This window comes from Meles meles, chromosome 20, assembly GCF_922984935.1.
Source record: "Meles meles chromosome 20, mMelMel3.1 paternal haplotype, whole genome shotgun sequence".
Lineage (NCBI taxonomy): Eukaryota > Metazoa > Chordata > Mammalia > Carnivora > Mustelidae > Meles > Meles meles.
Window position 1 is genome coordinate 6,573,662 of NC_060085.1, and position 27,827 is coordinate 6,601,488.

A 27,827-nucleotide genomic window follows, 5' to 3' on the forward strand; every position below is an offset into this window, starting at 1 on the left:
GCTCAGTCCCAGGACCCTGGGATCATGTCCCAAGCCAAAGGCAGAGGCTTTAACCCACTGAGCCACCCAGGCGCCCCTGATAGTTTCATTTTTAATGTTAACATATTTTATCTCATTACAATAATCATATTTTTATATAGAAATACAATATACATGAAGTTTTTCCAACCTCCAGGGTGCTATTCTCCTTAATAATACTTCCCACCGAGAAGTATTGCAGAATTTTCCTACTCTTAATTTTGAAGACTTCAGTGAGTGATATTTTTCCCTTTCATTCATTCCACCAATTAATCCTTGTGAGTTTACTGGGATTCAGCATTGACTAGACGAACTCTGATCCTGACCAAGAATTGTTTACTAATTTTAAATACCTAATTTCTGTTTTATTCCCCCAGGTCCTGCCTGAGTCCTAACTGAATCTTTTCCCTTTTCTCCTCCTCTGTGCTGGCTCCAGATCTTTAAGATGTGATCCTTTCCCCTCTCTGGAGTTTCCCCCAGTTTTGACCCAAGCACCCACTACCCCAGGTCATTCCATTTTTGCTCTCCTCTCTGCAGTGGGCTTGTTCTTTCCCCCTCTTGTTCCTGTTAAGAGTAATCAGAATTACTTACTTTTCCCATTTGAGTATCACAACAATTTAGGAGGTAGCTCATTTCTATAGAAGGGATAGGCTATAGGCAAGATACTGAAGTTGCCTGTCTTGGTGGAGTTGGTATTAGAACTTGTGCTAAGAAGCAGACATGGACGACTCTTGCATTCCTGAGGCTGTGCTCACCTTCCCCTCCCTTGGAAGCAAGGCCTCCTAAACTTCTGGCTAAGGCATTGTAAAAGAGGACCACAAAACACTAACCTGGACTTTTCCAAGCCCCGCCATGACCTCTCTTGACTCAGAAGCAAGGGAAAATTTTTTTTTCTTTTTCCTTTTCTTTCTTTCTTTTTCTTTTTTCTTTTCTTTCTTTCTTTCTTTTCTTTTTTTTTGGCAGTGATCAGGCTCTGGGTTGATGGTCAAGGTAGAACTGAACATTCCACAGTGGATAGATGGGACAAACCAAAGGGTTGAGAGTGTTGTCAAGGTTTTCAGTGGGTAAGTGGAAAGACAGGGTTGCTACTACTTGAGGTAGAGAGGGTGAAGTCAGGAGTTTGATCTGTGGCATTTTAAAAGTATCTATTGGAGGGAGCACCTGGGTGGCTCAGCGGGTTAAAGCCTCTGCCTTGGGCTCGGGTCGTGATCCCAGGGTCCTGGGATCAAGCCCCGCGTAGGGCTCTCTGCTTAGCAGAGAGCGTGCTTCCTCCTCTCTCTCTCTCTGCCTGCCTCTCTGCCTACTTGTAATCTCTATCTGTCAAATAAATAAATCTTTAAAAAAAAAAAAGTATCTATTGGAGCGCCTGGGTGGCTCAGTGGGTTAGGCCTCTGCCTTTGGCTCGGGTCATGGTCCCAAGGTCCTGGGATCGAGCCCCACATCGGGTTCTCTGCTCGGCGGGGAGCCTGCTTCCCCCTCTCTCTGCCTGCCTCTCTGCCTGCCTCTCTGCCTACTTGTGATCTCTCTCTGTCAAATAAATAAAATCTTTTAAAAAAATTAATAAAAGTATCTATTAAATAGCCAAGCAGAGAGAGCAAGTCTCAGACCATCTGGAACCCAGGGTAGACATGTGGATGGAAATTTGAGCCTTGAGTGCATAAACAGTACCTAAAATGGTGAGATTCGCTGCTACCACAGAGAGAATGATAAGACAAAAAGAAACCTGAAAACTGATTCCTGGGATCCTGAAACAATTGGAAGTCGGGAAACGTGGAACGCCAAACCCGCCCCGGGAACCACCGACCTGACCGTCTAAACTCAAGAACTACATTTCCCAGAATCCTTTCCGCGCCATGTTTCCGAGTTGGAGGCCTCTTATGAAGTCCCGCGAGATTTAGAAGGCGGAAGTGAAGCGGAAGCCATTACTCTCAGGAGGGGATTTCAGCTGTACACATGGGCAGGGGAGTGGTCCGTCGCGGCTTCTTCTGTGCTGTTGGGGACTCTGCGCTTCCCCGCCGCAGACCGGACCTGCTCTATGTACTTGGCGTCCCTTCAGCTACAGCCTCCGTGACCTCCACTCCACCCGATTCTGCCCTCAGCCTTGTAAGCTCTGCTTTCCTCACTTAACCCTTAACAACCTCGGTTTTCCGAGAACAGGAAAGGCCCGTAGGCAGAATGGAGTAAATGGGTTCAGGGACCTGGGACGGGAAAGCCAGGCAGCCCGGCGAGGAGTGTGCTTTAGACTCTGATCGGCGGTATGAAACGCTGGTACGCGAGGACTGAAATGTAGGACCCCGGTGTTTATGACAAGGGGAAGGCAGTGGTGATCTGGTTTTATTATTTTTTTAAAGGACTCCTTGGGGTGGGGAAGGAAAAGCCCCACGGAAGTGAATTCAGGACTTGATGGTGCGGTCAGGAATGGGAGACCGCGAGGATAGAAGCAAATAATCCTTGGCTTTGCGGTCCATTTTCTCCCGGCATTAATAAGAGGCACACTGGCTTTATGTAACACTTGTATTGAATGTTAAATTTTGAATTTTTAAAGCTTCTGGTGCACTTATCTATTAGTTTAGTTGACTCGTGTAAACAGTCTATAACTAGTTTTAAAAGTTCATGTCAAAAAAAAAAAAACCACTTCCTTTCAACATTCTGTTAATTTGAGACTTAGTCCATTAATAGTTATTGTGATTACTAATATTTTGCGTTGATTTTTACCGTCTTGCTATTTATCCTTTTAACTTTCAAGTATTTTTTAATTGGAATATAAAACATACGCCAAAAAGGGTACGAAAACACTCATATTCTCTTTTTTTTAATGGTTTAATCGGTTTTTTTTTTAAGATTTTATTTATTTACTTGTCAGAGAGAGAGCAAGAGAGAGCGAGCGAGCACAGGCAGACAGAATGGCAGGCAGAGCAGAGGGAGAAGCAGGCTCCCTGCCGAGCAAGGAGCCCCATGTTCGGCTCCATCCGAGGCCGCTGGGATCATGATCTGAGCTGAAGGCAGGCGCTTAACCAACTGAGCCACCCAGGTGTCCCAGTTTAATCTTTTTTTTTAAGATTTTTTATTTATTTGATAGAGATCACAAGTAGGCAGAGAGGCAGGCAGAGCGAGAGAGGAAGGGAAGCAGGCTCCCCGCTGAGCAGAGAGCCCTATGCGGGGCTTGATCCCAGGACCCTGAGATCATGACCTGAGCGGAAGGCAGAGGCTTTAACCCACTGAACCACCCAGGCGGTTTAATCATTTTTAATGTGATGAGAATAATGGAAATTTATGACCCACTTAGAGTAGAATGGAATAAAAGCACTAACAAAGACATACTATGATGAAGTGTCATAATCAGGGCCGTCAGATTAAAGGATAGTTAATGACGTGGTTAACTAATGTCCAACTAGAGTCCAGAAACCACTTCACACTTGCTGTGCTAGACCACAGCTGCCATTCTTGTTGGGGAATAGGAGTCATTTGTATCAGCCTCTCAAACACATTCTCTTTGCAAAAAATGTATGGAAACACACACACACACACACAGACACACACACACACACTCTCTCTCTCTAAAGCGAATCTGGGGAATAGGAGTCATTTGTATCAGCCTCTCAAACACATTCTCTTTGCAAAAAATGTATGGAAACACACACACACACACACACACACACACTCTCTCTCTCTCTCTCTCTCTCTCTCTCTCTCTCTCTCTCTAAAGCGGATCTACAGACCAGCCAAAAAGAAATGATAAAATCGTTGAACCTGGGTGCTCTTTCCTGCATCCTCCTCTTTCCCCATGATTTCCTTTATGGATTTTACTGCTTACATGTTTTTCAAAAAAAGCATTTCCTAATTTTGGTAATTATTTGTGAGGACTCACATTCTTAAGTATTTTCAGAAATATCCTTTTTTCCATTAATGTAAGTACAGTTTTTAATTTAGAGATTTCTAAGTATCTTGTAGATGAAGTACGTACACTTAGCCATTCTTTTTCAGGCACTTCATGGCTTAAATTTTAGGGTCTGCAAAGTTCTGCATACTGGAGTTTTATTTTCAAGTTGTGTGAAATCTGTATAGGAATTTGGATAGTATTGGCATAATTCTGTTGTATCTTATAATTTATGTCTTTTTATTTATATACTGTAATGCCTTTCAGGAAAGTTTTAAAGGATTTAGAGTGTTGGGGTTTTTTTTTTAAGATTTTTAAAGACTTTATTTATTTATTTGACAGAGATCACAAGTAGGCAGAGAGGCAGGGAGGCAGGCAGGCAGGCAGAGAGAGAGAGAGAGAGAAGGAAGCAGGCTCCCTGCGGAGCAGAGAGCCTGATGTGGGGCTCGATCCGAGGACCCTGGGATCATGACCTGAGCCGAAGGCAGAGGCTTTAATCCACTGAGCCACCCAGGCACCCCTTTTTTAAAGATTTTATTTGAGAAAGGTCATGCATGGAGGGGGCAGATGGCAAGGGAGAAGCAAACTCCCCACTGAGCAGGGCTTAAGCCAGGACCGTGGGATCATTACCTGAGCCGAAGGCAGACCCTTAACCTACTGAGCCACCTAGGTGCTCCCTAGGGCTGTGTTGTGTAAGAGAGAGAGTTTTTTTGTTGTTGGATTTATTCATAGGAACTTTTGTTTTTAGTGTTTTGGATTTTTTTCCCCCAACGCCTTGGTGTATTGAATGTGGGTTAGGTTTTTGTTTGTTTGTTTTTAAAGATTTTATTTATTTATGTGACAGATCACAAGTAGGCAGAGAGAGAGAGGGAAAGAAGCAGGCTCCCCACTGAGCAGAGAACCCTACTCCGGGCTCGATCCCAGGACCCTGAGATCATAACCTGAGCCAAAGGCAGAGACTTTCACCCACTGAGCCACTCAGGTGCCCCTCGGTTAGTTTTTGTGTAGTGTTTTGGAAGTTCTTCAGAGACAGTGTTATCATCTATATAGAATAAATAGATAATTTTTTTTGCTTTCCATTTGCATCGTTATGTTTTATTTACTTACTTTTTTGGACGGGCTGAGGAGTCCTGGTAGCATTGCATGGAGTTTGGATAGGGAACGCTAGCAGTCCTATTTTTTTTTCTGACCTTGAAGAGAATTGACCTTGTTCGCTGGAGGCTCTTTTTTTTTTTTTTTTTTTTTTTTAATAGAGAGAGATCACAAGCAGGCAGAGAGGCAGGCAGAGAGAGGGGGAAGCAGGCTCCCCGCTGAGCAGAGAGCCCGATGTAGGGCTCGATCCTGGGACCCTGAGACCATGACCTGAGCCGAAGGTGGAGGCTTAACCCACTGAGCCACCCAGGTGCCCCTGGAGGCTGTTTTTTTAAGATAGCAAAGGAGGCGCCCTTCTTTTCCTAGTTTAAGAGTTTTTCCTCTTGAATGGTTTAGGTTTTTAACAAGTGATTTTTTTTTTTTTCTTTTGGCATCTACTTTGATATGTTTATCTTGTGTATCTCCAGCTCCGGAAACAATGGCTGGTTTATGGTTGGTGCTTCTGCTGTAGTGCATTGAAGGAATGAGTGAATAATACGCTTTTCTCATTTATCTGATAATGTTGAGAATTAAACCAATTGATTTCTCGGTGATTCACTACATTTGCCTTGAAAAATAATCCTTTTGAGGATTATTAAATTAAAAAGGATTAAAAAATCCTTTTGAGAAGGATAGGCACTATTGTATCATTGTTTTGGCTTCTGTCTGCTAGTTCGTTGGTTATTTGGATCTGTGTGTGAGTAAAATTGGCCCGCAATTTTCCTTTTTTGTGTCAGGTTTATGCCAGCCTCATAAAATGGGGTGGAAATAGTCCCACTGTTTTCTAAACTCTGGAATATTTTGCCTAAGAATAGAATCACTTTTTCCTTAAAAGGGAGCTGTGCCAGAAGAACCATTTGGGTCTGGAGTTTTCTTTGTGGAAATTTTTCGAGCTCTTGATTCAGTTCCTTTAAGGGAACTTAGTGATGTAAGAAGGATGTTAGGGTTTGAAGTTGACAGCCAAGAAAGGATTCTTGAGACGTTTTTGGTGCAAAAAGGTGGTTTTATTAAAGCACCAGGACGGAAAAAAAAATAAAAAATTTAAAAATTTTTTGAAAAAGCACCAAGAGGGGACCCGTGGGTAGGAAGAGCTGCGCTGGGGTCATGAGGAGTGGCCCATTATATACTTTCAAGTTGGGAGGGGATTAGGGATAGCGTAAGTCTCCCAGGTATTTTGGAATCAAGGTTTCCAGGATTGTGAGGTATCTACCTATTGTTAGGAAAAGGTCATTTATTTAGTAAAACCTCAGTCATGAGAGCCTTCAGATGTCCATCAGTGGGTCATAGGCTGGGAGGATGATTGCCATCGTGTATCTTGGGGATAGAGGAGATGAAGGAAGTTTCTGAAGTAATTTTTGTGTGTTAAAGTAGACTTACAGGATCCGGGCAGTTGGGCTAAGATTGACTTTTGCTCATAGCAAAGTGTTAATTAACATCAAGGCAGTCCCTAGAAGAATGTCACTCTGCCTGTTTCAAGGACTTGACAAGAGGCTGTTAAGTAGTAAGAAAATTTAATAATTTTTCTTCTGGTTTTGTTTGCCTCATCAGTAGGGCATCTGAGTTCTTTATTTCATTGTGGTGAGTAAAATACCTTTAGAAATTTATTCCTCCTAGGGGGGGTGCCTGGGTGGCTCAGTGGGTTAAAGCCTCTGACTTCAGCTTGGGTCATGATCCTAGGGTCCTGGAATAGAGCCCCGCGTCGGACTCTATGCTCGGTGGGGAGCCTGCTTTCTCCTCTCTCTCTGCCTGCCTCTCTGCCTACTTGTGATCTCTGTCTGTGAAATAAATAAATAAAATCTTAAAAAAAAAAGAAATTTATTCCGTCTAAGGTTTAAATTGTATAGTCAAAGTTGTTAATAAAGTTCTTACTATATTTTTAGTGTTCATCACATCTGTAATGTAATCCAGTTCTTTCTTTTTATATTTTCCTTGTTTAAAAAATAAATCCTGCCAGAATTTTGTCAGTTTTGTTTTTCTTAGAAAACTTTTGGCTTGATTGAACCACTTCATTGTATGGGTGTTTTCTATTTTATAACTTTCTGTTCTTTATAACCTTCTTCTTTTACTTTTTTGGGATGTTTCTTTCTAGTTTCTAACATTAGACACCTGTCACATTCCAGAGGAATGTCTGACTGTATTTCAGTTCTAAATATTGAATATTAGGACTTCCTTGACATGTGAATTATTTAGGCTTTTTTTTTTTTTTCTCTTAATATCCATTCCTCTGACAATTTTCTGGTTGTCTTTTGGGCGTTGTTTGCTAACCTCATTGTGCTGTTTTCAGAGACATGCCATTTTCTGAGACATGTCGTGGCTGGTTGCATTTTATAGTAGGTGCGGGATATGGTTTCATCTCGTTCAGTCTGCCTGTAGTTATTGAATTGTCTGCTGGAACAGTATTAGTAAGAGCTCTGCTGGTGGCTTTGTCCATTCGCAGAGTTCTGCCCTTTTTTATTTTTTTCATGTGTTTGAGGCTGTGAAAATATATATACAGCTTTTTCTTGAATTATATCTTTGTTCTATAATACCTCAGTTTTCTCTATGAGCCATTCTGCCTTAATCCTTTCTGTCCAATTCTAATATGTTTAAGCAGCTTAAAAAAAAGTGTGTGCCCTGTATATCTTCTTTTTATTTCCATTCTTGTTGTATCTTTGTGTTTTAGATGGCTCTTATAAACAGCATATAACAGGATTGTTTTTAACCCATTTTGAGACTATTTGTATTTTAGTTGAAATATATTTAGTTGTTGAATTTACCCTTTTTCTGTTTTTTTCTTTCCTCTAGCTTTCTTTGATTTAAATATTTTTCTTTCATTTCACCTTTCTCTCTGTATATTTTTAAATAGATTGTATTTATTTATTTGCAAGCAGGGGGTAAGGAGAAAGACAAGCAGACTCCATGCTGAGGGCAGAGCCCGACATGGGGTTTAGTCCCAGGACACTGAGATCATGACCTGAGCTGAAATCTGGAGTCAGTTGCTAAACCAACTGAGCCACTCAGACACCCCTTTCTCCTTTTTGAACTTATTTACATATTATTTACCCTGAAGACGTTGGTCTTAGAAGAGAGGGCAGACATTTCCATCCTTGTTTGTAATAGGAGAGGAAGAGAATATCCAATACCAGTTTGGGGAGGAATTTTGGTAGAACTGGAGACCAGAGGGTTAGAAATACTCCTTTTAACTTTTTTAAAGTAAAGTATAATTTACATTGAAGACAATTTACAGATCTTAGATCCAGTTTGATTAATTTTTTGACGGTTGTGTACATTGTGTAACCACTAACTAAAAAAATTAAATGAAAATATGAAGAATATTTCAGTGGCTGCAGAAAGTTCCTCTTGTTTCAGTCTCTCCATCTCATACTCTTCCATTGAGACAGCCACTTTTTTCTGGTGACCAAAATAAACAAGTTTTGCTAACAGCCTAAATAAGCTTGCCTATTTGTGAGTGTCATATAACTGGAATTAGAGCATTTTTTTTCTGCCTAGTTTCTTTTTTTAAAAAGATTTTATTTATCTGAGAGAGAGAGGGAGAGACAGCACAATGAGGGGCAGAGGGAGATGGAGATTTCTCTCTGAGTAGGGATCCCGATGAGGGGCTAAATCCCAGAACTCTGGGATCATGACCTGAGCTGAAGGAAGAGGCTTAACAACTGAACCAACCGGATGCCCTTGTATCTAGTTTCTTTTTTCTTTTTTTTTCTGAGATTTATTTATTTATTTGAGTGAGAGAGCACGAGAGGGGAGAGGATCAGAGGGAGAAGCAGATTTCCTCTTGAGCAGGGAGCCTGATGCCGGAACTAGATCCTGGGACTCGGGGATCGTGACCTGAGCCGAAGGCAGATGTGTACCCGACTGAGCCCCCCAGGCGCCCTTGTGTCTAGTTTCTGTTGGTAGCATTGTAGGCATTCAGCCGTGTTGCGTGGCTCAGTTTTTGTTCTCAGTATTCCGTTGTACACACCACGATTTCTTTACCCTTTCTGCTGTTGAGGTAGGTTATTCATAGTTTGGGGCTGTTGTGAAATCAGATTGCTGTGAACATTTTTGTATGAGTCTTTGTAACATGTTTTTAAAAATTTATCTTGGGTAAATTTCCTTGAATGGGATGGCTGAGTCAAGTTGGAAGTGTACTTTTTTTTTTTAAGATTTTATTGATTTATTTATTTGACGCACAGAGAGAGAGAGAGAGAGAACAAGTAGGCAGAGCAGCAGGCAGAGGGAGAAGCAGAAGCAGGCTCTCCGCCCAGCAGGGAGCTGGATGTGGGGCTTGATCCCAGGACCCTGAGATCATGACCTGAGCCGAAGGCAGAGGTTTAACCCACTGAGCCACCCAGGCACCCCTGAAAGTGTACTTTTAAGAAACTGGCAAACTGTTGTCCAAAGTGGTTGAACTATTTCAACCCCAGCCGTCCATCTTTCCCAACATTTGATGGCATTTTTTTTAAATTTTTTTTTATTTTTTTTATTCACTTATTTGACAGAGAGAGATCACAAGTAGACAGAGAGGCAGGCAGAGAGAGAGGGAAGCAGGCTCGCTGCTGAGCAGAGAGCCCGATGTGGGACTCGATCCCAGGACCCTGAGATCATGACCTGAGCCGAAGTCAGGGGCCTAACCCACTGAGCCACCCAGGCGCCCTGATGGCATTTTTTTATTTTGGCCATTCCAGTGGATTGAAATCTTATATCTTCAGTTTTGTTTTACATTTATCTGATGACTAATGATGTTGAATACCTCTGTCAAACTTATTATATTGGTCATTCATTAAATTTTGTGAAGTGTCTTGAGCCCTTTTTTTTGAGTTGGATTTTTTTCTAATTTTGTAGAAGGTGTTTATATACTCAGAACATGAACTCTTCATTAAGTCTATGTACTACAAACATTTTTTCCCAACCTGTGGCTTGCCTGTTCATTTTTTTTTTTTAACTGAGGTATAATTGGCATAGCATTATATTAATCTCAGGTGTACAGTGTAATGATTCAATGTTTGTGTATATTGCAAAATGATCAGAATAAGTCTGTAGTGAATATCATCACCATACTTAGTTACAGATTTTTTATCTTGTGATGAGAACTCTCAAGATCAACTCCTAGTGGATTTCCCCCCAATTTTCTTTTTTTTTTTTTTAATATTTTATTTACTTAACAGAGAGAGAGGTCACAAGTAGGCAGAGAGGCAGGCAGAGAGAGAGGGAGAAACAGGCTCCTCACTGAGCAGAGAGCCTGATGCGGGGCTCGATCCCAGGACTCCGAGACCATGACCTGAGCCAAAGGCAGAGGCTTAAACCACTGAGCCACCCAGGTGCCCCTCCCCCCAATTTTCTTAAATTGAAGTAGAGTTAATACACCAGGTTACAGTAGTTTCGGGTATAAAAACCTTATGCTTTGCTCACCGCAAGTGTAGCCACTATTTGTCATCATACAGTGTTACTACAGTACCTTGGACAGCGTTGCGGATGTTGTACCCTTTTCCCTACCTGCTTTCAAATATATACTACAGCATTATTAACTGTAGTCCCATGCTGTACCTTATATCCCCATGACCTACCCATTTTATAACTGGAAATTTGTACCTTTTAACCCCCTTACCCCATCCTCTGCCTCAGGCAGTCACCAGTCTGTTCTCTATATCCATGAGGTTGTTTTCTAGTTTTTCTTTTTCTTGTGTTTTTTGTTTTGTTTTGGTTTTTGTTTTCTGGTATTTCTTAAAGATTCCACATAGAAGTGAAAACATAAGATATTTATATTTCTGTCTTCTTATTCTAAGACTGCTTATTTCACTTTGTTTATGCAGTAGTAATAGAAAATGAAATTCCTTTTTACCCATTGAGTTCTTTCAGTACCATTTATAAGGATGACTCCTTTCCCTCCTGAATCAAGTCGTTCTCTTACTGAAAATAATTTGTGCACGTGTAGATTTGTTTTTAACTCTGTTCTGGTCCGTTGACCTATTTGTTAACTCATTCCAGTAACTCTTCATTACTGTGGTAAACTTAGAAGTATGAATCCTCCAAATTTGTTTTTCTTTCTTAACATTATTCAGCTTCTCTAGATCTTTTGCATTTTGTTATGCATTTATTTATTTATTTATTTTTAAGATTTTATTTATTTATCAGAGAGAGAGCACAAGTAGGGGGAGCTGCAGGCAGAGGGAGGAGCAGGCTCCCCACCGAGCAAGGAAGCTGATGCAGGACTCAATCCCAGGACTCTGGGATCATGACCCGACCTGAAGGCAGACGCTTCACCAACTGAGCTACCCGTGTGTCCCATATTTATTTCCTTTTTATCTCCACCCCCCCCACCCTCATCCCCATGCCGCCCAACCCTGAGATCAAGACTTGAGTTGAAATCAAGAGTCAGATGTTTGACCATCTGTTCCACTCAGCACCCCTGGTGTACATTTTGCCTGTGAGCTTCTAGAGAAAAAGCTTCCTAGGATTTTGATAGGGATTGCATTGTTTTGACCAGTGCACTTAGGGAGAATAAATACTACCTTAATAATAATGACTTGTAGTCTCTGAAAATGATGAGCCTGCTTAGTTATTTAGGCCTTCAGTATTTTTCACCAGTGTTTCACAGTTTTTGTTGTCAAGATCTTAAGCAGCTTTCAACTTATTCCTAGGTATTTTATGTTTTTAGACTACCCTAAATGGCTTTTTTCTTGTATGTTTCATTTCCCACTTCTTTGCTGAGGTATGTTTTTTTAGTTGAGATTACTGTGAAATGAAAATAAGATGATTTGGGGGCATCTGGGTGGCTCAGTGGGTTAAGCCTTTGCCTTTGGTTTGGGTCATGATCTCAGGGTTCTGGGATCAAGTCCCACATTGGTCTCTGCTCAGCAGGAAGCCTGTTCCTCCTCTCTCTCTCTGCCTGCTTCTCTATCTACTTGTGATCTCTCTGTCAAATAAATAAATAAAATGTTTAAAAAAAAATGAGATGATTTGTTGAAAGTAAGAGTACTGATAAGACAGTTTTTGATTCAGGACAAACTGGTAAGCTGTGTACATGGTTTTGGGGCGGTTGTAAGGTCAAATTGCACACGCTTTTCTTGAATGTAGGTGCTCTTTTCCCGACTGAGTTTTGAAAGTTACGGGTTGTATGCAGCAGCATCCTGCCAGGTACCTTCAGAGAGGAGGTAAATGGCTGAAATCGTCCAGGGCCAGTATTTTGGTCTGTAGGTGTTACAGTGGGCAGAGAGTCATAGATGTTATAGATCCATGATGACTTCTGGCTGGGTAGGCGAGGTGGTGAAAAAAGGTGATTTGCTGTCAGGGAACAAGATGGTAGGTGTATGGGTGGCCTGGAATCCTCTCTCAAGTGGGAGTGTTTGGGTGAAGTGTTATAGAGGAGGTTTTGTAGAGAGTAAGATTTCTGAATCAGTATCTGCAACATGAAGCTGATTCCAGTGACGAGAAGGCCTGGTCTGTGGCCAGGGTGGACATGTTGGTGTATGTGTATGGAGTGTGTGGCCAAAAGGCACTGGAGATTTGAACACGTGGTGACAGGTGGACCATCCCATGGCTGCTAGAACCATCTGAAGCCATGGTGAGCCTTGAAGTTGAAAGGAAGAAGAGAAATCTGGAGCCTAGATATTTACAAGTAAGGGAGTCTGACCGAGCTGTGCTTGGGGACAGATTACTTGGGAGAGTAGATCTGAATCTTAACTTGAGGCACATCAGGGACCTTCCCCACATTGCCTGGAGAATTTCCTGAAGATAAAGGCCCGTATTAGATAGAACTTGGCTGCTCCAAAGAGGAGTTGCTGGAAACCAAAAGTCACAGTTGTCCTTTGAGCTTGACAGGCAGAAAGCCTTTGACTGCTCCTAGTAAGTCTTTTTCTCTCTTGCTACAGATGCCTGCTCCAAGAGTCCCGTGACAGCGAGAGGGACGCGTCCTACGGCCAGTGCCCTGTTGTGCAGGCAGATTGACGGTCATCCTCACGGGATGGCAGCCCTTGGTCTGTCTCCCACATGTGGTAAGTTCTGGGTGTGATGAATGGATGCCCTCAGAAGTCAGCTCTCATGGCCCCTGGATTTCACAGAGGTCAGGATTGTGCATAGCCAGAGGGAGGGCTGCCAGAGAGCATGGAGGAGCTGAATAGGGGTAGTAGCAAAGTCTTGGTAGCCTCCCAGTGGCTGCGTCTGATTTGGGGTCTTTGTAAGTTTGGGTGAAGCAGGGATTGTTAGTCGTTGGTTTATAAGGAAGGACTATAATGGGCAACCTTTTATTAGTTTTTATTATTATTATCATTACCAAAAATTTCATTTTTAAGTAATCTCTGCATCCAGTGTGGGGCTCAGACTCACAACCCTGAGATCCAGAGTCACGTGCTCCACCACCTGAGCCATCCAGGCCCCCCGTTACATTTTTTTATCCATTTATTACTGTGATGAATCTGAGCGCAGTAGCGGCTCTACCTCTTAGAGCTTTAATTTCCTCACTCATTGATTGAGCACATATATCACTTTCTTTGTGGCTATGTGAGCCCACCATCCTTTTTCTGTCCTTGAGTGGAGCAGGGCTGCTCTGGCTCGTTACAAGGCATGGCGTGTGTGAAAGAGAGATGGGGATAGGCACTGCACGCCTAGACAGCGGGTATGGGGCAGTTTCCTGATCTCTGAGTGTCAGGGAGGCTCTAATCCTCATGGATCTGCTCTTCTCCAGCTGTGTCCACCCAGGACCTTGCCTGTATCCGTAAGTCGGAACTTCCTTCTCCTTCAGAAGACCATTCCTGTTCGCAGGACGTGGAGCTGTTTGCTTGCAATGGCCTGGAATGCCTTGTGCCGGCTGGTGTTGGTTCTCAGGTAGGAGCTCTCTGGGCCCCTCGGGGTGGGAGAGGCGCTTCCCTAGAATGCCCCCAGCACCACTTGTTCGAGTTCTTTGAGAGCCTCAGCCAGGCTGATGAGTGCCTGATCAGGACACTGGGGAAAAAAGCCCGAGACAGCTACCATGTTCCCTGCGGTACCAGGGACCTGGTCAGGGGAAATGAACTTGTGTAGCGGGTGGTTCTCTCATCAGAGCTCAGAAGGCTCAGGCTGGACATGGAGAGAGCTTTGGTCCCATGTCAGCAGCGTTTGAATTTGAGGAGATGAGGTCATCTCAGGAAGAGTCTTTTTTTTTTTTTTTTTTAAGATTTTATTTATTTATTTGACAGAGAGAGGTCACAAGTAGGCAGAGAGAGGGGGGGAAGCAGGCTCCCCGCCGAGCAGAGAGCCCGATGCGGGGCTCGATCCCAGGACCCTGAGACCATGATGTGAGCTGAAGGCAGAGGCTTAACCCACTGAACCACCCAGGTGCCCCTCATAGGAAGAGTCTTGAGGACTGGCTTCTGGAACACATTTGAGACCCCAGAACCCCATCTGAAAATCCCATGTGTGGAGTCTCTCCTGCCCAGGCTTCAGCCTCAGCCGTCTTTCTGTGAACGCAGATAGGCTGGTTTCTTACTGACCCCAAATGTGTGTGGTGATTCAGGAGTCAGTGACTTTCCAGGATGTTGCTGTGGACTTCACGGAGAAGGAGTGGCCCCTGCTGGATTCTTCTCAGAGAAAACTATACAAAGATGTGATGCTGGAGAACTACAGCAACCTCGCCTCTGTGGGTGAGGCTGCAATCCTTCCTGTGCTTGGGTCGCAGGTGTTTTTGTTCTAAGTGCTTGGTGTGACCCGGGGACTGTGGGGATTTGGAACACAGTTGTGACCAAGCCAACCTGGTGCTGCCCCGCCCCACCCCCAGTGTCTCCTGGTGGTTTTTGAGACCTGTTCGTTCCCTTGACCTTGGACGTTGTCACGTGTGTCTGAGTTTAGACATAGGTTTCTGAGTTAGGAAATCCTCCTTCTTTTGAAGGGCAAAGCAGTGGGTGTTTGTGGTTTTGTGTTTTATGAAAGCCTTTCACTGTGTTCCTTAGAAATTTGGCACCATCATTTTGCTGCTCCTAAGTCAGACTTGTCTGTCTTCAGAACCCTGAAGACTAAAACATGGACCCCAGCATAACGGAGGGGTTGTCCTCTCCACGATCCTCAACATACATCTTTTCCTGTGAGTAGGGTATCAGGTGGGCAAACCCAGCCTCATCTCCCACTTGGAGCAAGAAGAGGAACCCAGGACAGAGGAAAGGACACTTCACCGAGCCACAGCTCCTGGTAAGCAGCGGGCAAACGCAAGTGCTTCTGGGTACCTGCTGTATTCAGTGATGAAATGGAGGAAATGCTTCTCGGTATCTGTTATGTTCAGTGAGGGGATGGAGGGAGAGCCACTAGGAAATGTCACCCAGGGAAATTCGAGCATGATCCCTCCCCATTCGCTCCCAAGTCCTTTGGTCTCACTGTCCTCTCCGGTGTGTGTGCATACGTGTGTATTTCTTTTGTCGCTTCTGCTTATCTACTTACTTTCTGCTGAGATAGAACTGACGTGACACTGTGTTAGTTTCCGGTGTACAATGTAATGATTCAATATTTGTGTGTATTGCAAAGTGATCGCCACAGTACATCTTGTTAACATCCATCACCGCACAATTACAAAAGTATTTTTTCCTTGTGATGAGAACTTTCAGGCTTTACTGTCTTCACAACTTTCAGTGCATTGCAGTGTCTTTAACTGCAGTCACCATGCTGGGTGATACATCCCCAGGACTGATTTCATAACTGGGAGTTTGTACCTTTTATGTCCCTCTTGTCCCCCTTCACACCCATTTTGTCCACCCACCACCTCTGACAACTACCACCAATCTATTCTCTGTATCCATGAGCTCGGTTGTACAGTTTTTTGGGAGAGGAGGGTGGTTTGGTTTTGGTTTCTTAGATTCCACGCTTCGGTGAGATCCGGTATGCCTCTCTTTGTCTAATCTCACTTAGCAGTATGCCCTCCATCCTTGTTGAAAATGGGGAAATTCCCTTTTTTATGGCTGAATAATACTCCATCGTCTGTATATACCACATTTTCTTTACTGTTCCTCTACCAAGGTGCACTTAGATCAGTTCCATTGCCTTGGCTGTTATAAATGATGCTGCTTTGAATGGGGGGGTGTGGATATCTTTTCAGGGTGGTGTTTTTGTTTCCTTTGGGTAAATTACCAGAAGCAAAATTGCTTGGAGTCACCTTTAAATCTGCCATGTCCATATGAGCTTTGTCCCATCCTTTCATACTCAACATTCCTGGTCATACTTTTTCGATTGTCATCAGTTGTCAGTCTTTGAAGAATTTATTCCTTAGGGAATCAGTTTAAATGTCCCGCCGTCACTGGCGGATGTCTCACACAGCCACGGTTCATAGACTTTTTTCCTCACATGGGTGTTTCTCCCCTCTGACATCACCTTTCCTTCTTTAGGGTTAATTTGCAAAGAAATTCCCCCTGTTTTTGTCGCTACCATCTCACCATCTTCTTTCCCCAGCTAATATTTCTCTCTCCGGTTTAATACTTGACCAATTTGTTTCAGATTGGGAGACTCCATCCAAAAATAAATGGTCCATCCTCGTGGAAGATATTTTTGGGAAGGAAACACCCAATGGTGTGACAGTGGTAAGATTTTCTTGGGATAATCCCAGGTCTCCCTTGCTGGGAGAAGACAGGGACAGCCTCAGAAAAGCAGGTCCAGAACCAAGTGAGTAGCCTTCCCTGAGGGGCGGTTGTTTCAGACACTGACTATCACAGCTTTTCGGGGGACATTGTAAACCTAGCCTTAAATTTCTTTAAAAAAAAAAAAACCAACTCTGGGGTGCCTGGGTGGCTCAGTGGGTTAAAGCCTCTGCCTTCGGCTCAGGTCATGATCCCAGGGTCCTGGGATCGAGCCCCACATCGGACTCTCTGCTCCGCAGGGAGCCTGCTTCCTCCTCTCTCTCTGCCTATTTGTGATTTCTGTCAAATAAATAAAATATTAAAAAAAAAATAAAACCAACTCTTTCTGTAACTGTGCCTCAGATAGTAAGTGTTAGGGCTTGATTCAGATTTAAACGTTTAACAAAATATATATGCAAAAAGCTTTGTGAAAGTCTTATCCGTGGAGCCTTAGGGGTGGCGTCCCACCCTTTTTTTTTTTTTTTTTAAAGATTTTATTTATTTATTTGATAGAGATGACAAGTAGGCAGAGGGGCAGGCAGAGAGAGAGGAGGAAGCAGGCTCCCCGCTGAGCAGAGAGCCCGATGCGGGGCTCGATCCCAGGACCCCAGGATCATGACCTGAGCCAAAGGTAGAGGCTTTAACCCACTGAGCCACCCAGGTGCCCCAGCGTCGCGCTTTTTATGTGATCGAGCCCAGAGGGGGCAGGAACAAGGTTTTGGCACTGCAGATCACGACGTCACTCGTCACAGTGACGCGCTTCTGCTTCCATCCGTTCACGTGGGGATGACTAGATGACTCATAGGAACGTGGTGAGTTGTGGGAAGTGCCTCAGTCAGCGTTCCTCTCTTAATTAGCAGGAAGGAACGCATCTTGGAGAGAAGTCCGAGTACGCCCACCTGTTTGAAGTCTTCAGCGTGGGCACTCATCTTACTCAGCAGATGGGAAGGCACGCTGGCAAGAGGCCCTATCACCGCCGGGACTGTGGGGCCGCTTTCAAGAACAGGTCCCATCTCGCCCAGCATGTGAGCATTTACAACGGGAGGAAAATGCACGAGTGTCACCAGTGCCAAAAAGCCTTCACCACAAGCGCGTCCCTCACACGGCACAGGAGAATACACACGGGGGAGAAGCCCTACGAGTGCAGCGCCTGCGGGAAAGCCTTCAACGATCCCTCTGCCCTCCGGAGTCACGCGAGAACTCACCTCACGGAGAAGCCCTTTGACTGCAGTCAGTGTGGAAATGCTTTCCGAACCCTCTCCTCCCTGAAGATACACATGAGAGTTCACACCGGGGAGAGACCTTACAAGTGTGACGAGTGTGGGAAGGCATACGGCAGGAGCTGCCACCTCATTGCCCACAAACGGACGCACACTGGAGAGAGGCCCTACGAATGCCACGACTGTGGGAAAGCTTTCCAGCATCCCTCCCATCTCAAAGAGCACGTCCGGAATCACACCGGCGAGAAGCCCTACGAGTGCACGCAGTGTGGGAAAGCCTTCCGATGGAAGTCGAACTTCAATTTGCACAAGAAGAACCACATGGTCGAGAAAACATACGAATGTAAAGAATGTGGGAAGTCCTTTGGTGATCTCTTGTCGCGGAGGAAACACATGAGAATTCACATTGTAAAGAAGCCCATTGAATGTAGACAGTGTGGGAAAGCATTCCGAAACCAGTCCATCCTTAAGACGCACATGAATTCTCACACGGGAGAGAAACCCTATGGGTGCGATCTGTGTGGGAAGGCCTTCAGCGCCAGCTCAAACCTGACCACACACAGGAAAATCCACACTCAAGAGAGACGCTACGAGTGTGCCGCCTGTGGGAAGGTGTTTGGGGACTACTTATCCCGGAGGAGGCACATGAGCATTCACCTGGTAAAGAAACGTGTCGAATGCAGGCAGTGTGGGAAAGCCTTCAGAAACCAGTCGACCCTCAAGACTCACATGAGAAGTCACACAGGAGAGAAGCCGTACGAGTGCGATCACTGCGGGAAAGCCTTCAGCATCGGCTCCAACCTTAACGTGCACAGGAGGATTCACACTGGGGAGAAGCCCTACGAGTGCCTGGCCTGCGGGAAAGCCTTCAGCGACCATTCGTCCCTCCGGAGTCATGTGAAGACTCACCGGGGAGAGAAGCTCTTCGTGTCATCCGTGTGGAAGAGGCTCCAGTGACGCGTCAGCTTTAAGAGAAGCCACAAGAGCTCAGACTGGGAAGAAGCCTCGTTGGTGTGAGGGAGGCAGGAGCACTTTGATGAGCTCTACTGGACACAGAAGAGGACCTGTAACAGGAGAAACCCAGTTTGTGTCATAGCTGGGGAAGACCTGTTTCTGCTCATCACTGTCGGGTTTGTGAGGACTCACGTTGGGGGCAAAAACAACTTTAAGGAAAATGAGGACTTCAGGGAGAGAAACCGTAGCTTCATACTTAGGGTCAAAATGACTTTAGCACCGCCTGGCACTTTTCGGGGCCTATGAGTAAGCACAGTAGGGAGAATCTGTAAATCCGCTGTCTGGGCAAACCTTTGCTGGTCTCACTTTGTATTCCTCATAAAAGAAATCATACTAAGGAGAAAAACCTGTAAAGTAGGAATGTGCAAAGGTCTACAAGAGGTCAGAAAATGGGCCAGCTGCCTATTTTTGTATGGCTTGCAAGCTAAGAATAGTTCCGTTTTTGTTTTTAAAGATTTTGTTTATTTATTTGACACACACAAGAGATCACAAGTAGGCAGAGAGGCAGGCAGAGAGAGGGGGAGACAGGCTCCCCGCTGAGCAGAGAGCCCGATGCGGGGCTCGATCCCAGGACCCTGAGATCATGACCTGAGCCGAAGGCAGAGGCTTAATCCACTGAGCCACCCAGGCGCAGAGGTTGTTCCATTTTTAAAAGAAGAATGTGTGACAGATAGCACTTGCAACTCACAAAGCCTGAAATGCTTGCTTTCTGGTCCTTTACAGGAAAACATGGCCAGCCTTGGGTCTACAGCAGAAAGTTTCTACCCGGGGGTGATTTTGCTTCTTTGGAGACATTTTAGATTGTTAAAACTGGGGGAGATCCTTCTGGCACACAGTGCACAGGAGTCCCTCCAGCAGAGAATTACGCAGCCCAGAATGTCAGTATTACTGAGGTTGAGAACCTTAGCCTGGGACAGCCCCTCAGTTTTTGTGAAATGTTATTCACGCTAGGAGAGGTTTTTACTTAAAACTTCAAAAATACAATCAGTGTCATTCAGGAAACGTGAGAACCCACACTGTAGACAGTCCCCACTTGGAGATGATTTCAGCCACAGCCCCTCACTTGTGCTTATGAGAATTCCTACCCTGATGGAATTTTCTAGTGACCATGAGATTTCATTTGTCAGTCTTTAATCATGAAAACGGACCCCAGCTCATTAATTTGTAGTCTCTGTTTTTAAGATCACGCTCCTCTAACGCTAATGCTTCATCACAGAAGGTTTGTATATAATATTTTTATTATAATTCCATTCCTGATACATGTTAATTTCCTTCTGGATAACTTACTTGACCAGTGAACTGGTTAGAATTATGTTACATACAGTGTAACGTGGGTATTTTTTAATACCTGTTTATTGTGAGTATCGAATTCAGGTGCATTGGATCACCACACAATGTCTTCCATCCGATGGATCCTCTGGAATGTTCTCGGTCTCCTGTACCCCTGAGAGTGATGTACACCTCTCATTGAGCTCCCAGTGTCTCCTCTTTATGTCAGGAAGATCTAGCTTTTGTCAGATTACTGACATATGCTATTTTTAAAAGCCTCTTATGACTTTTCTGCGGTTAGTACAGTCTTTGTCTCAGAGCCTGGCTATTGACAGATCAGCAGATGTCACTGTGCGGGCTGTGAGAAGAAAGTGCTTGAAAAGGAGTTATCCCTAATTGGATTCTGCTACGTTTTGTTTTGCTGTTTGCCCTGCTGCTCGCCTTGTAAGGAAATCAAATACCTAGTGTTATAGGAGCTGTCTTGGGACCATGAGGATGCAAGCCACAGGCTCCAGAGGAACCTGCAGAAAAGTCAAAATGATCCTGGCCTCCCCAGTAGCTTCTTTGTCTCCACTAGCCATGGATTTGTTATTTCCAGACTTCCTACTACAGGAGAAAAAAAAATAAAACGTTATTGGAGTAAGCAGCTTTGGATATTTCATTGTTTGTCAATTCAATCATTTTTTTGGTCGGGGGAGGGTTCCGCCCCTCCCGGTGGTTGCCGTCTTGGAAGGTTCTGTAACTGCTGTGTGTGGGGATATAACCAGCTTATACTCGGAACCGTTGGAAATGGGGTTTTTTTTTTAACATCTTTAAGCCATGTTTTCAAACTGTATTTCAAGTCTTTGACATACTTAAGTATTTAAGGTCTTGACTTGAAGTGTATCAGTTTTTACAAAAGCCTTGAGAAGCCAATGCCAGCCAGCACTGTCTCCCCGTGGCGGATGGAGAGTCAAAGGCGCAGTCCACGTTGCTTGTCTGAGGTCAGCCCACAAGCCAGTCCTAGTGCTGGTGTTTGAATCCACACTTCCTCTTGTATCGGGCCCCGTTCTGTCTATGCCTCACATCTAGAGCAGTGAATTGGGATTTTTGCCCTCATGGTGCTTACATTCTGCTTAGGGTAAGATGCCTGATAAACAAATGAGTAACTAAATATATCGGATATCAAATGGTGGTACATACAACGAAGGCAAAATTAAGCATGGTGCCAGTGAGGGAGCGCAGGGATGCAGCAGACCTGGCAGGTGGGCAGGGAAAGAGTAGCTCAGCTAAAGAGTTGAGCGTTTGAGCAGAGATATCCGTGAACTCTGAGTGCACCGTATTGTAATCAGGAAGAGCACCCTTGGCGGTTCATGGCCCATGAGAAAGAAAACTCAGCCTGGGACCACCATGCAGTAGCAAAGGAGCCAGTGTGGCTGGAGTGGAAGAAACTTGGGAGTCACAGAAGATGAGGCCAGAGCTGGGTCAGGGTCCCCACCTTGTGGGTTTACTGGAAGGACTTTGCCTTTTATCCTCCACGTGGTAGGAAGTCGATGGAGGGCTTTGATCAGAGGGGTGGTGACTGTCCCAATTTCTGTTTGAATCGCTGCCTTCCAAGTTGACAGACTAAGGAAGGACAAAGTACAAAGAAGCCTGCTAGCAAGCCATTGCAGAATTAAGTTAGAGACACTAGGGGCCAGACTGGTGTTAGCAGGGGAGGTCTGAGAAGCACAGGGATGAATGTAGCTGTAATTTCCACTACCAGACAGCAATCGTTTATTCCCCCGCAGTGTACCTTTCTTCTCACGGACAGGACTTACAGTTGTTCCATTTTCCCCTGTTACGAACATGGCTACTTTAAGAGATGGCGTGCATACTTTGTGGAGCATTGGTGAGTTATCCCAGGAGGGAATTGCTGGTGTGAGGTCTGTGCGTGTGCAGCGTAGCAGTATTGATGCCAAAATCATGTCTACAGTGATTGTGTGTTTGTGTGTGTGTATGTATGTTAACGTTTAAAACAGTTTTGACTGAAAACACAAAAATGCTTAATTCACACACATACAACTTTATTATTATGTGAACAAATCCATGGAATCAGCAGGCAAGAAATAACTACCAGCGTAGCTGGCATCCCTTTGCCTCATGCCCACAATAAACCTTGCTCTACTGTGCACAGGTAACCAGAATTCTGCCCACACCCCGTAGGTTTTTTGTTTTTGTTTTGTTTTGTCTTTGAACTCAATATGGAACCATATCCTATGTGTTCTTCTGTGTCGGTCTGACTTTGCCCATTATTTCTGTGAAATTGATCCTTAGCATTTAGAGTATCTCTAGTGTATTGTGTGTGTGTGCGCGCACGTGTACACACTGAATGTTCCACAATTATTTAAGCAGGTTGTGTTAGTTGACATTTCACTCTTCAGTTGGGGGCTGTTGTGAATAATGCTGCTGCGGACATCAGCGCTTCTGATAGTGCGCAGGTGCATGTATATTTCTCTTGGGTGGATACGCTGGACTGAAATTGCTGGGTCTCACAAGGTGCGTGTGTTCATTTTTGTAAATGACGCCAAATTTCCAAAGTGGTTGTGCAAGGTCGTTTCCCAGCAAGCTATTTTGTAGAGTTGGATAAAATACTAAAGTTGCCTGCCTTTTTCTTACTGTGACTTACGTATTTTATTAGGAGCCTTCTGGATGGGTGTCTTGCAATGCTCTCTCCCACTCTGTGGCTTGTCTCCAGTGTTTTGAAGTGGTGTTGAAATGAGTTCCTAATTTTAATTTTATGGGCAGCACGCTTTGTTCTTGCATGAGAAGTGTTTGCCACCCAGAAGGCAAGAAGACATTCTGTGATTTCTTCTACAAGTTGGTTTTGGCTTTGGTTTGGTTTTTGGCTTTAGTATACACCTGTAGATCTATGTTTAGATCTATAGCATGGGAAATTAATTGTTGTATGTACTGTGTGAGCTGTTAATCTTAGTTTTATTTTTTCCATATCGACCCAGCATTGTTTATACAAAAAGTATATCTTGGCCCTAGGAATTAGAGATGTATCTTTTTCATATATTGAATTCTATATGTATCTGGTCTAATTCTGGGTTTTTTAGTCTACTGATTTGTTTATGTTTCTTGCCACAGTGTTTAAATTATAAGAAGCTTTATAATAAGCTTTACTGTTTGGAATGTCTAGTTCCCCCTCATATTATTCTTTTTCAGTGTCTTCCTAGGTATTCTTGCTTGGCTTTTCTTTTAAGATTATTTTTTTCTTTTAAATACCCTTTATAACCAACGTGGGGCTCAAATTACAACCCCGAGATCAAGAGTCACATGACCAGCTGATTGAACCAGCGAGGCACTCTGTTTCTTATATGCACTTTCCTATTATCTTGTTGAACTCTATAAAATTAGCTTGTTGGTATTTTTATTGTCATTGCTTTGAATTTATAAGTTAACTTGAGGAGAACTAACAATTCTGCACTGTAAAGTCATCTAATCCAAGAACAGAGGGTATCTCTCCATTTGTTCAGGTCTATTTTAGTGTTTGTCTGGAATATTAAAAAGTTTTCCATACACAAGTTTTATACATTCCTGTTACATTTTCTCTAAGTATTTAGTCATTTATTATAAATGAACTTTTCTCCACCATTATGTTTTCTGTTCACAGATTTTGTACATGAAAGCTACTAATTTTGTAACTTGCCAGTGCACTGAATTATTTTTTGAGTTAGTTGTATTACTGGTTTTCTGGGGTTTTCCAGGTACGCTGCCATATCACTTGCAAATTGAAATATCTTGTTTACCAGTTCTGCACCTCTAATTGTTTTTGATTGTCTAATTGCATTGGCTAGTTATCTCTGGTACAGTGACAAATAGTAGCAGAGATAGTGGGCACCCTTGCCTTTTTTCTAGAGGAGGTTCTCCTGTTGTTTTCCTATTAATTAAGATAATGTCTTTTAGAACTAAGGTATTATATTTATTTTATCATATTGAGAAGATATCCTATATTCTTGAATGTTTTGTCACGAATGGGGTTGAATTCTGTCAGTTTTTTTGAACATCTATGAAGAGGATCATGATTCTTCTGACTTAATAAAGTATGTGATATTAATAAATATTTCAATATTCAACAAAACTTGCATTCCTGGAGTGAATTTCGCTTGTTCGTGGTGTATTATTTTCTAAATGTGGTGCCGGATCCTTTTTGCTAGTATTTTGTCTAGAAGTTCTCATTGGTATTAATGTATGACAGTTGGTCTGTACTTTGTACTGTGTCTGGTTAGTTATCAGTATTATACCTGCTTCATGAAAAGTATGGGAATTTTTCCTTCTGAGTGCTTAGGGATAATTTATATGGCATAGGACTATGTGGTTTTGGATGATTTGGTAGAATTCCCTTTGAAACCATCTGAGTCAAGTGCCTTTTAGTGGTATATTTCTTCCGGAATTTTCTTTCATAGAAATTGGTCTTTTTTGAGCTTTCTAACTTGAATGAGTATTGGTAATCTGTATTTTCCTTAGAAATTGTCTATTTCATTTAGTGTGGAGATCAGCAAAGTAGTTAATGATTTTTAAAATGTTTTCTGTTTCTCTTTTTTATATTTACTTGCTCTTTTCCTGGGTCAAGTGAGCTATTGGTTTGTTTGTTTAAAAATGAAATTTTGACTAATTAGACCTATTATTTTTCTGTTTTTTCCTCATTACTTTCTGCTTTTATCTCCACTCCTTCCTTACACTTTGTTTTGGTTTATTTTTTCTTTTTTTTCTTAACCAGCAATTAATTTATTCTTAATCTTTCATTTTATTAAGTGCTTTCTGCACTGAATTTTCCTCCGATTACTGCTTTAAGTTGCATTCCATGGATTCTAGTACGTAGTTTACATCATCACTGTTTCTTTGAAATTCTGTAATTTCAGTTTATACTTCCCTTTTCATTCAGGAGTTAATAAGGGGTTTTTTTTAATTTCCCAGTAGAATAATTTTTTTCACTTTTGTTCATGAATCATAGGTTTATTGAATGTTGAGTTCCTGCAGTTTGAATATAATAAGCTTAGGTAGAGATGTGTTGGGCGGGGGGTGGGGGGGCCTTGTATTAATCCTACTTTGATGATGTCTCAGTTTCCTGGATCTGTTTAGTGTCTGTCACTAATTTGGAAAATTATCATCTGTTATTACTTAAAATATTCTGTTTTTTCCTCTTATTCTCCCCCTACCTTGATATTCCATAACACATACATTATACTTTTTGTAAATTGTCCCATGGTTCTTGAATATTTTGTCTTTCATCCTTTTTTCTTCCCCCTCTTTGTATTTCTGTTTTAGAAGTTTCTATTGAAGCTTCTTCAAGTTCACCAGGTCTTTTCTCAGCCAGGTCCAGTCTGCCACACCCATCAAGGACAGTCTTCACTTCTCTTGCTGTGTTTTTGCTTTCTGGCATTTCCTTTTGATTCTTTTTTTTTTTTAATATTTTATTTATTTGACAGAGAGAAATCACAACTAGGCAGAGAGGCAGGCAGAGAGAGAGGAGGAAGCAGGCTCCCTGCGGAGCAGAGAGCCCGATGTGGGGCTCGATCCCAGGACCCTGGGATCATGACCTGAACCGAAGGCAGAGGCTTTAACCCACTGAGCCAACCAAGCGCCCCTCCTTTTGATTCTTAAGAGTTTTCATTTCTCAGCTTATGTTACTCATTTTTTCTTGCACGTTTGCTTTTTCCATTAGAACACGAAGCATGGGGGTGCCTGGGTGACTCAGTGGGTTAAGCCTCTGCCTTCGGCTCAGGTCATGGTCTCAGGGTCCTGGGATTGAGTCCCGCATCGGGCTCTCTGCTCATTGGGGAACCTGCTTCCCCCTCTCTCTTTGCCTGCCTCTCTGCCTACTTGCGATCTTTCTCTTTGTGTCAAATACATAAAATCTTAAAAACAAAACAAAACACGTAGCATGTTAACTATAGTTATTTTAGATTCCTGGTCTGACCGTTCCAAAATCTGCTATAACTGAATCTGGTTTCAATGCTTGCTTATCTCATGTTAGACTGTACTTTGCCTTTAACATGCCTTGGAGTTTTTGGTTTTTTGTTGTTTTTTATTTTTAAGTTTGACATGATGTGGTAGGTAAGAGGATCAGCAGTAATAGCCCCTCAGTGTGTTTTAGTTTTTCTGGCTAGAGGTTAGCCTGTGTTTATGGGGTGCTGTAGCTATTGTGTGAGAGGCCAGAGTTTCCTCTGGTGTCCCTGTTTCCTTTGGGTTCTAGAGATTCCTTAAATCTGGGCTAAGACTAGCAACTTTTTTAACTAGTCCTCTTCATACAGGAGCCCAAGAAGATCCTTTTCATTCTTCAGTTATAAGCAACAGGGGTTCCTTTTTTTTTGGTTTGTTTTTTTAGCCCATTGCTACTTTTCCGAGTTTAGGATAAAAGCTGATTTTTTTTTTAAGCCTACCAATTATTCCTTGAGAATAAAATAAATAAACACACTTCCTAAAGACAAGTTCCAGCCTTGGGCCTTTGACAATTGTTTTGATTTAATATTTGTCGTAATTGTTTTAAAAAGAGTTTCTCTACTTTATCGAAGAAGCGGCAGATTTGAATACCAGATAAACCTGCTGTCCTCCACACACCACTGTGAGGTTGTCATTTGCCTACCGAAGACACAGCTGAGAAGAGTGCGTACTTGCTGGAAACAAACCATTTATTTGTCAGGTGCTTACACTGCGGTGGATCCGTTTGGCTGACGGTGCATGGCGAAGAGGGGAGCATGGTCATGGGTTTGTGTCCTCCATTCACCTTCCTGGAATCCCTGCACCCTCCCTTTCCACGTGCAGGGCCTCCACGCAGGCGATTGTGTGGGCAGTGGCGGCACTTGGATGTCTGTGAGCAGCGGTGCTCAACGTCCCAAAGGCCCCGGTGAAAGTTTTCCCAGGCTCGTTAGTGAAGAGCAGTCATTGGCATTTGCTGAGGCTGGGGGAAGGAGAAAGGTGTACCCTAGAGGCCAGGCCCAGCAGGAGGAGAGCACTTCCTCTGCATTGATGAAAATGGGGCTGTGTAATTAGGAGCCTTGGGAATCCAGCACAGCTACACGGTCCGTGCAGTCCCGCAATCACATCAATTACAGGAGGAGAAGGAAAACTCAATCCCCAGCGACACCTCAGTGGCCTGGAACTCTTGAATCTCATTGCACGGCCCTGCGGTCGTCAGGACAAACATCATCTCGCACATGATCTCTCTGGAGGGACCTGCTAATTACACGCTTGCCCAGTCTTCTCGTCTTCCTCTAGCCTTCTGTCCTTTGGTTCTTTCCACCAGGAAACAGCTCTACCCTCTCCTGTTTTGGGAACTCCAGTCCAGTCAGGTCACCCTCTAGGGAGCCAGTGAGTATCACTGAAGTGCCTTTCGCTGAATTTAACTTCGAGAAGAGAGGCAGTAAGACCAGGTACCGTCTTCGAGGGAATAGCGGTCTAGAAGGAGAGACATGGGAGTCCAGTAGTGTAGGCAGTTACTCCATTCGGGAAGTCCTGAGGAGGGTGTATTGGCAATCAACGAAAGCCAGATAGGGCTGATGCAAGCTAGATGGTTTACGTATACTGTTCATGATCAGAATTGGAGAAACATACCAGTCTTGGGCGCAAAGGCACAAAAGTCACATTCTTTGACAGGTAACAGGTTCTCTGAAATAGTAGATAAAGGGGGGGAGGAGTCAAGATGGCGGAGAAGTAGCAGCCTGAGACTACATCAGGTAGCAGGAGATCAGCTCGATAGCTTATCTAAACATTGCAAACACCTAC

General features: G+C 43.5%; 2 protein-coding genes across 4 annotated transcripts in view; one reads left to right on the forward strand and one right to left on the reverse strand.

Moving 5' to 3' along the window:
• The window catches only part of ZNF699 (zinc finger protein 699), a 415,566-nt gene that overhangs the window by 41,878 nt on the left and 345,861 nt on the right, over positions 1–27,827 (reverse strand). The gene's annotated exons all lie outside the window — the stretch shown is intronic.
• On the forward strand, positions 1,934–24,127 carry ZNF317 (zinc finger protein 317). 3 transcript variants are annotated; one of them, XM_045990529.1, is made up of 7 exons: positions 1,934–2,121; positions 12,877–12,999; positions 13,689–13,828; positions 14,496–14,622; positions 15,068–15,163; positions 16,457–16,539; positions 17,433–24,127. In XM_045990529.1, the coding sequence occupies exons 2-7, from the start codon at positions 12,969–12,971 to the stop codon at positions 18,750–18,752; spliced, it is 1,797 nt and encodes a 598-aa protein (XP_045846485.1). In that variant the 5' UTR covers positions 1,934–2,121; positions 12,877–12,968; the 3' UTR covers positions 18,753–24,127. The 3 variants fall into 3 exon arrangements, with proteins under 3 accessions (XP_045846485.1, XP_045846487.1, XP_045846488.1); XM_045990531.1 differs by having other exon boundaries at positions 17,436–24,127; XM_045990532.1 differs by lacking the exons at positions 1,934–2,121; positions 14,496–14,622.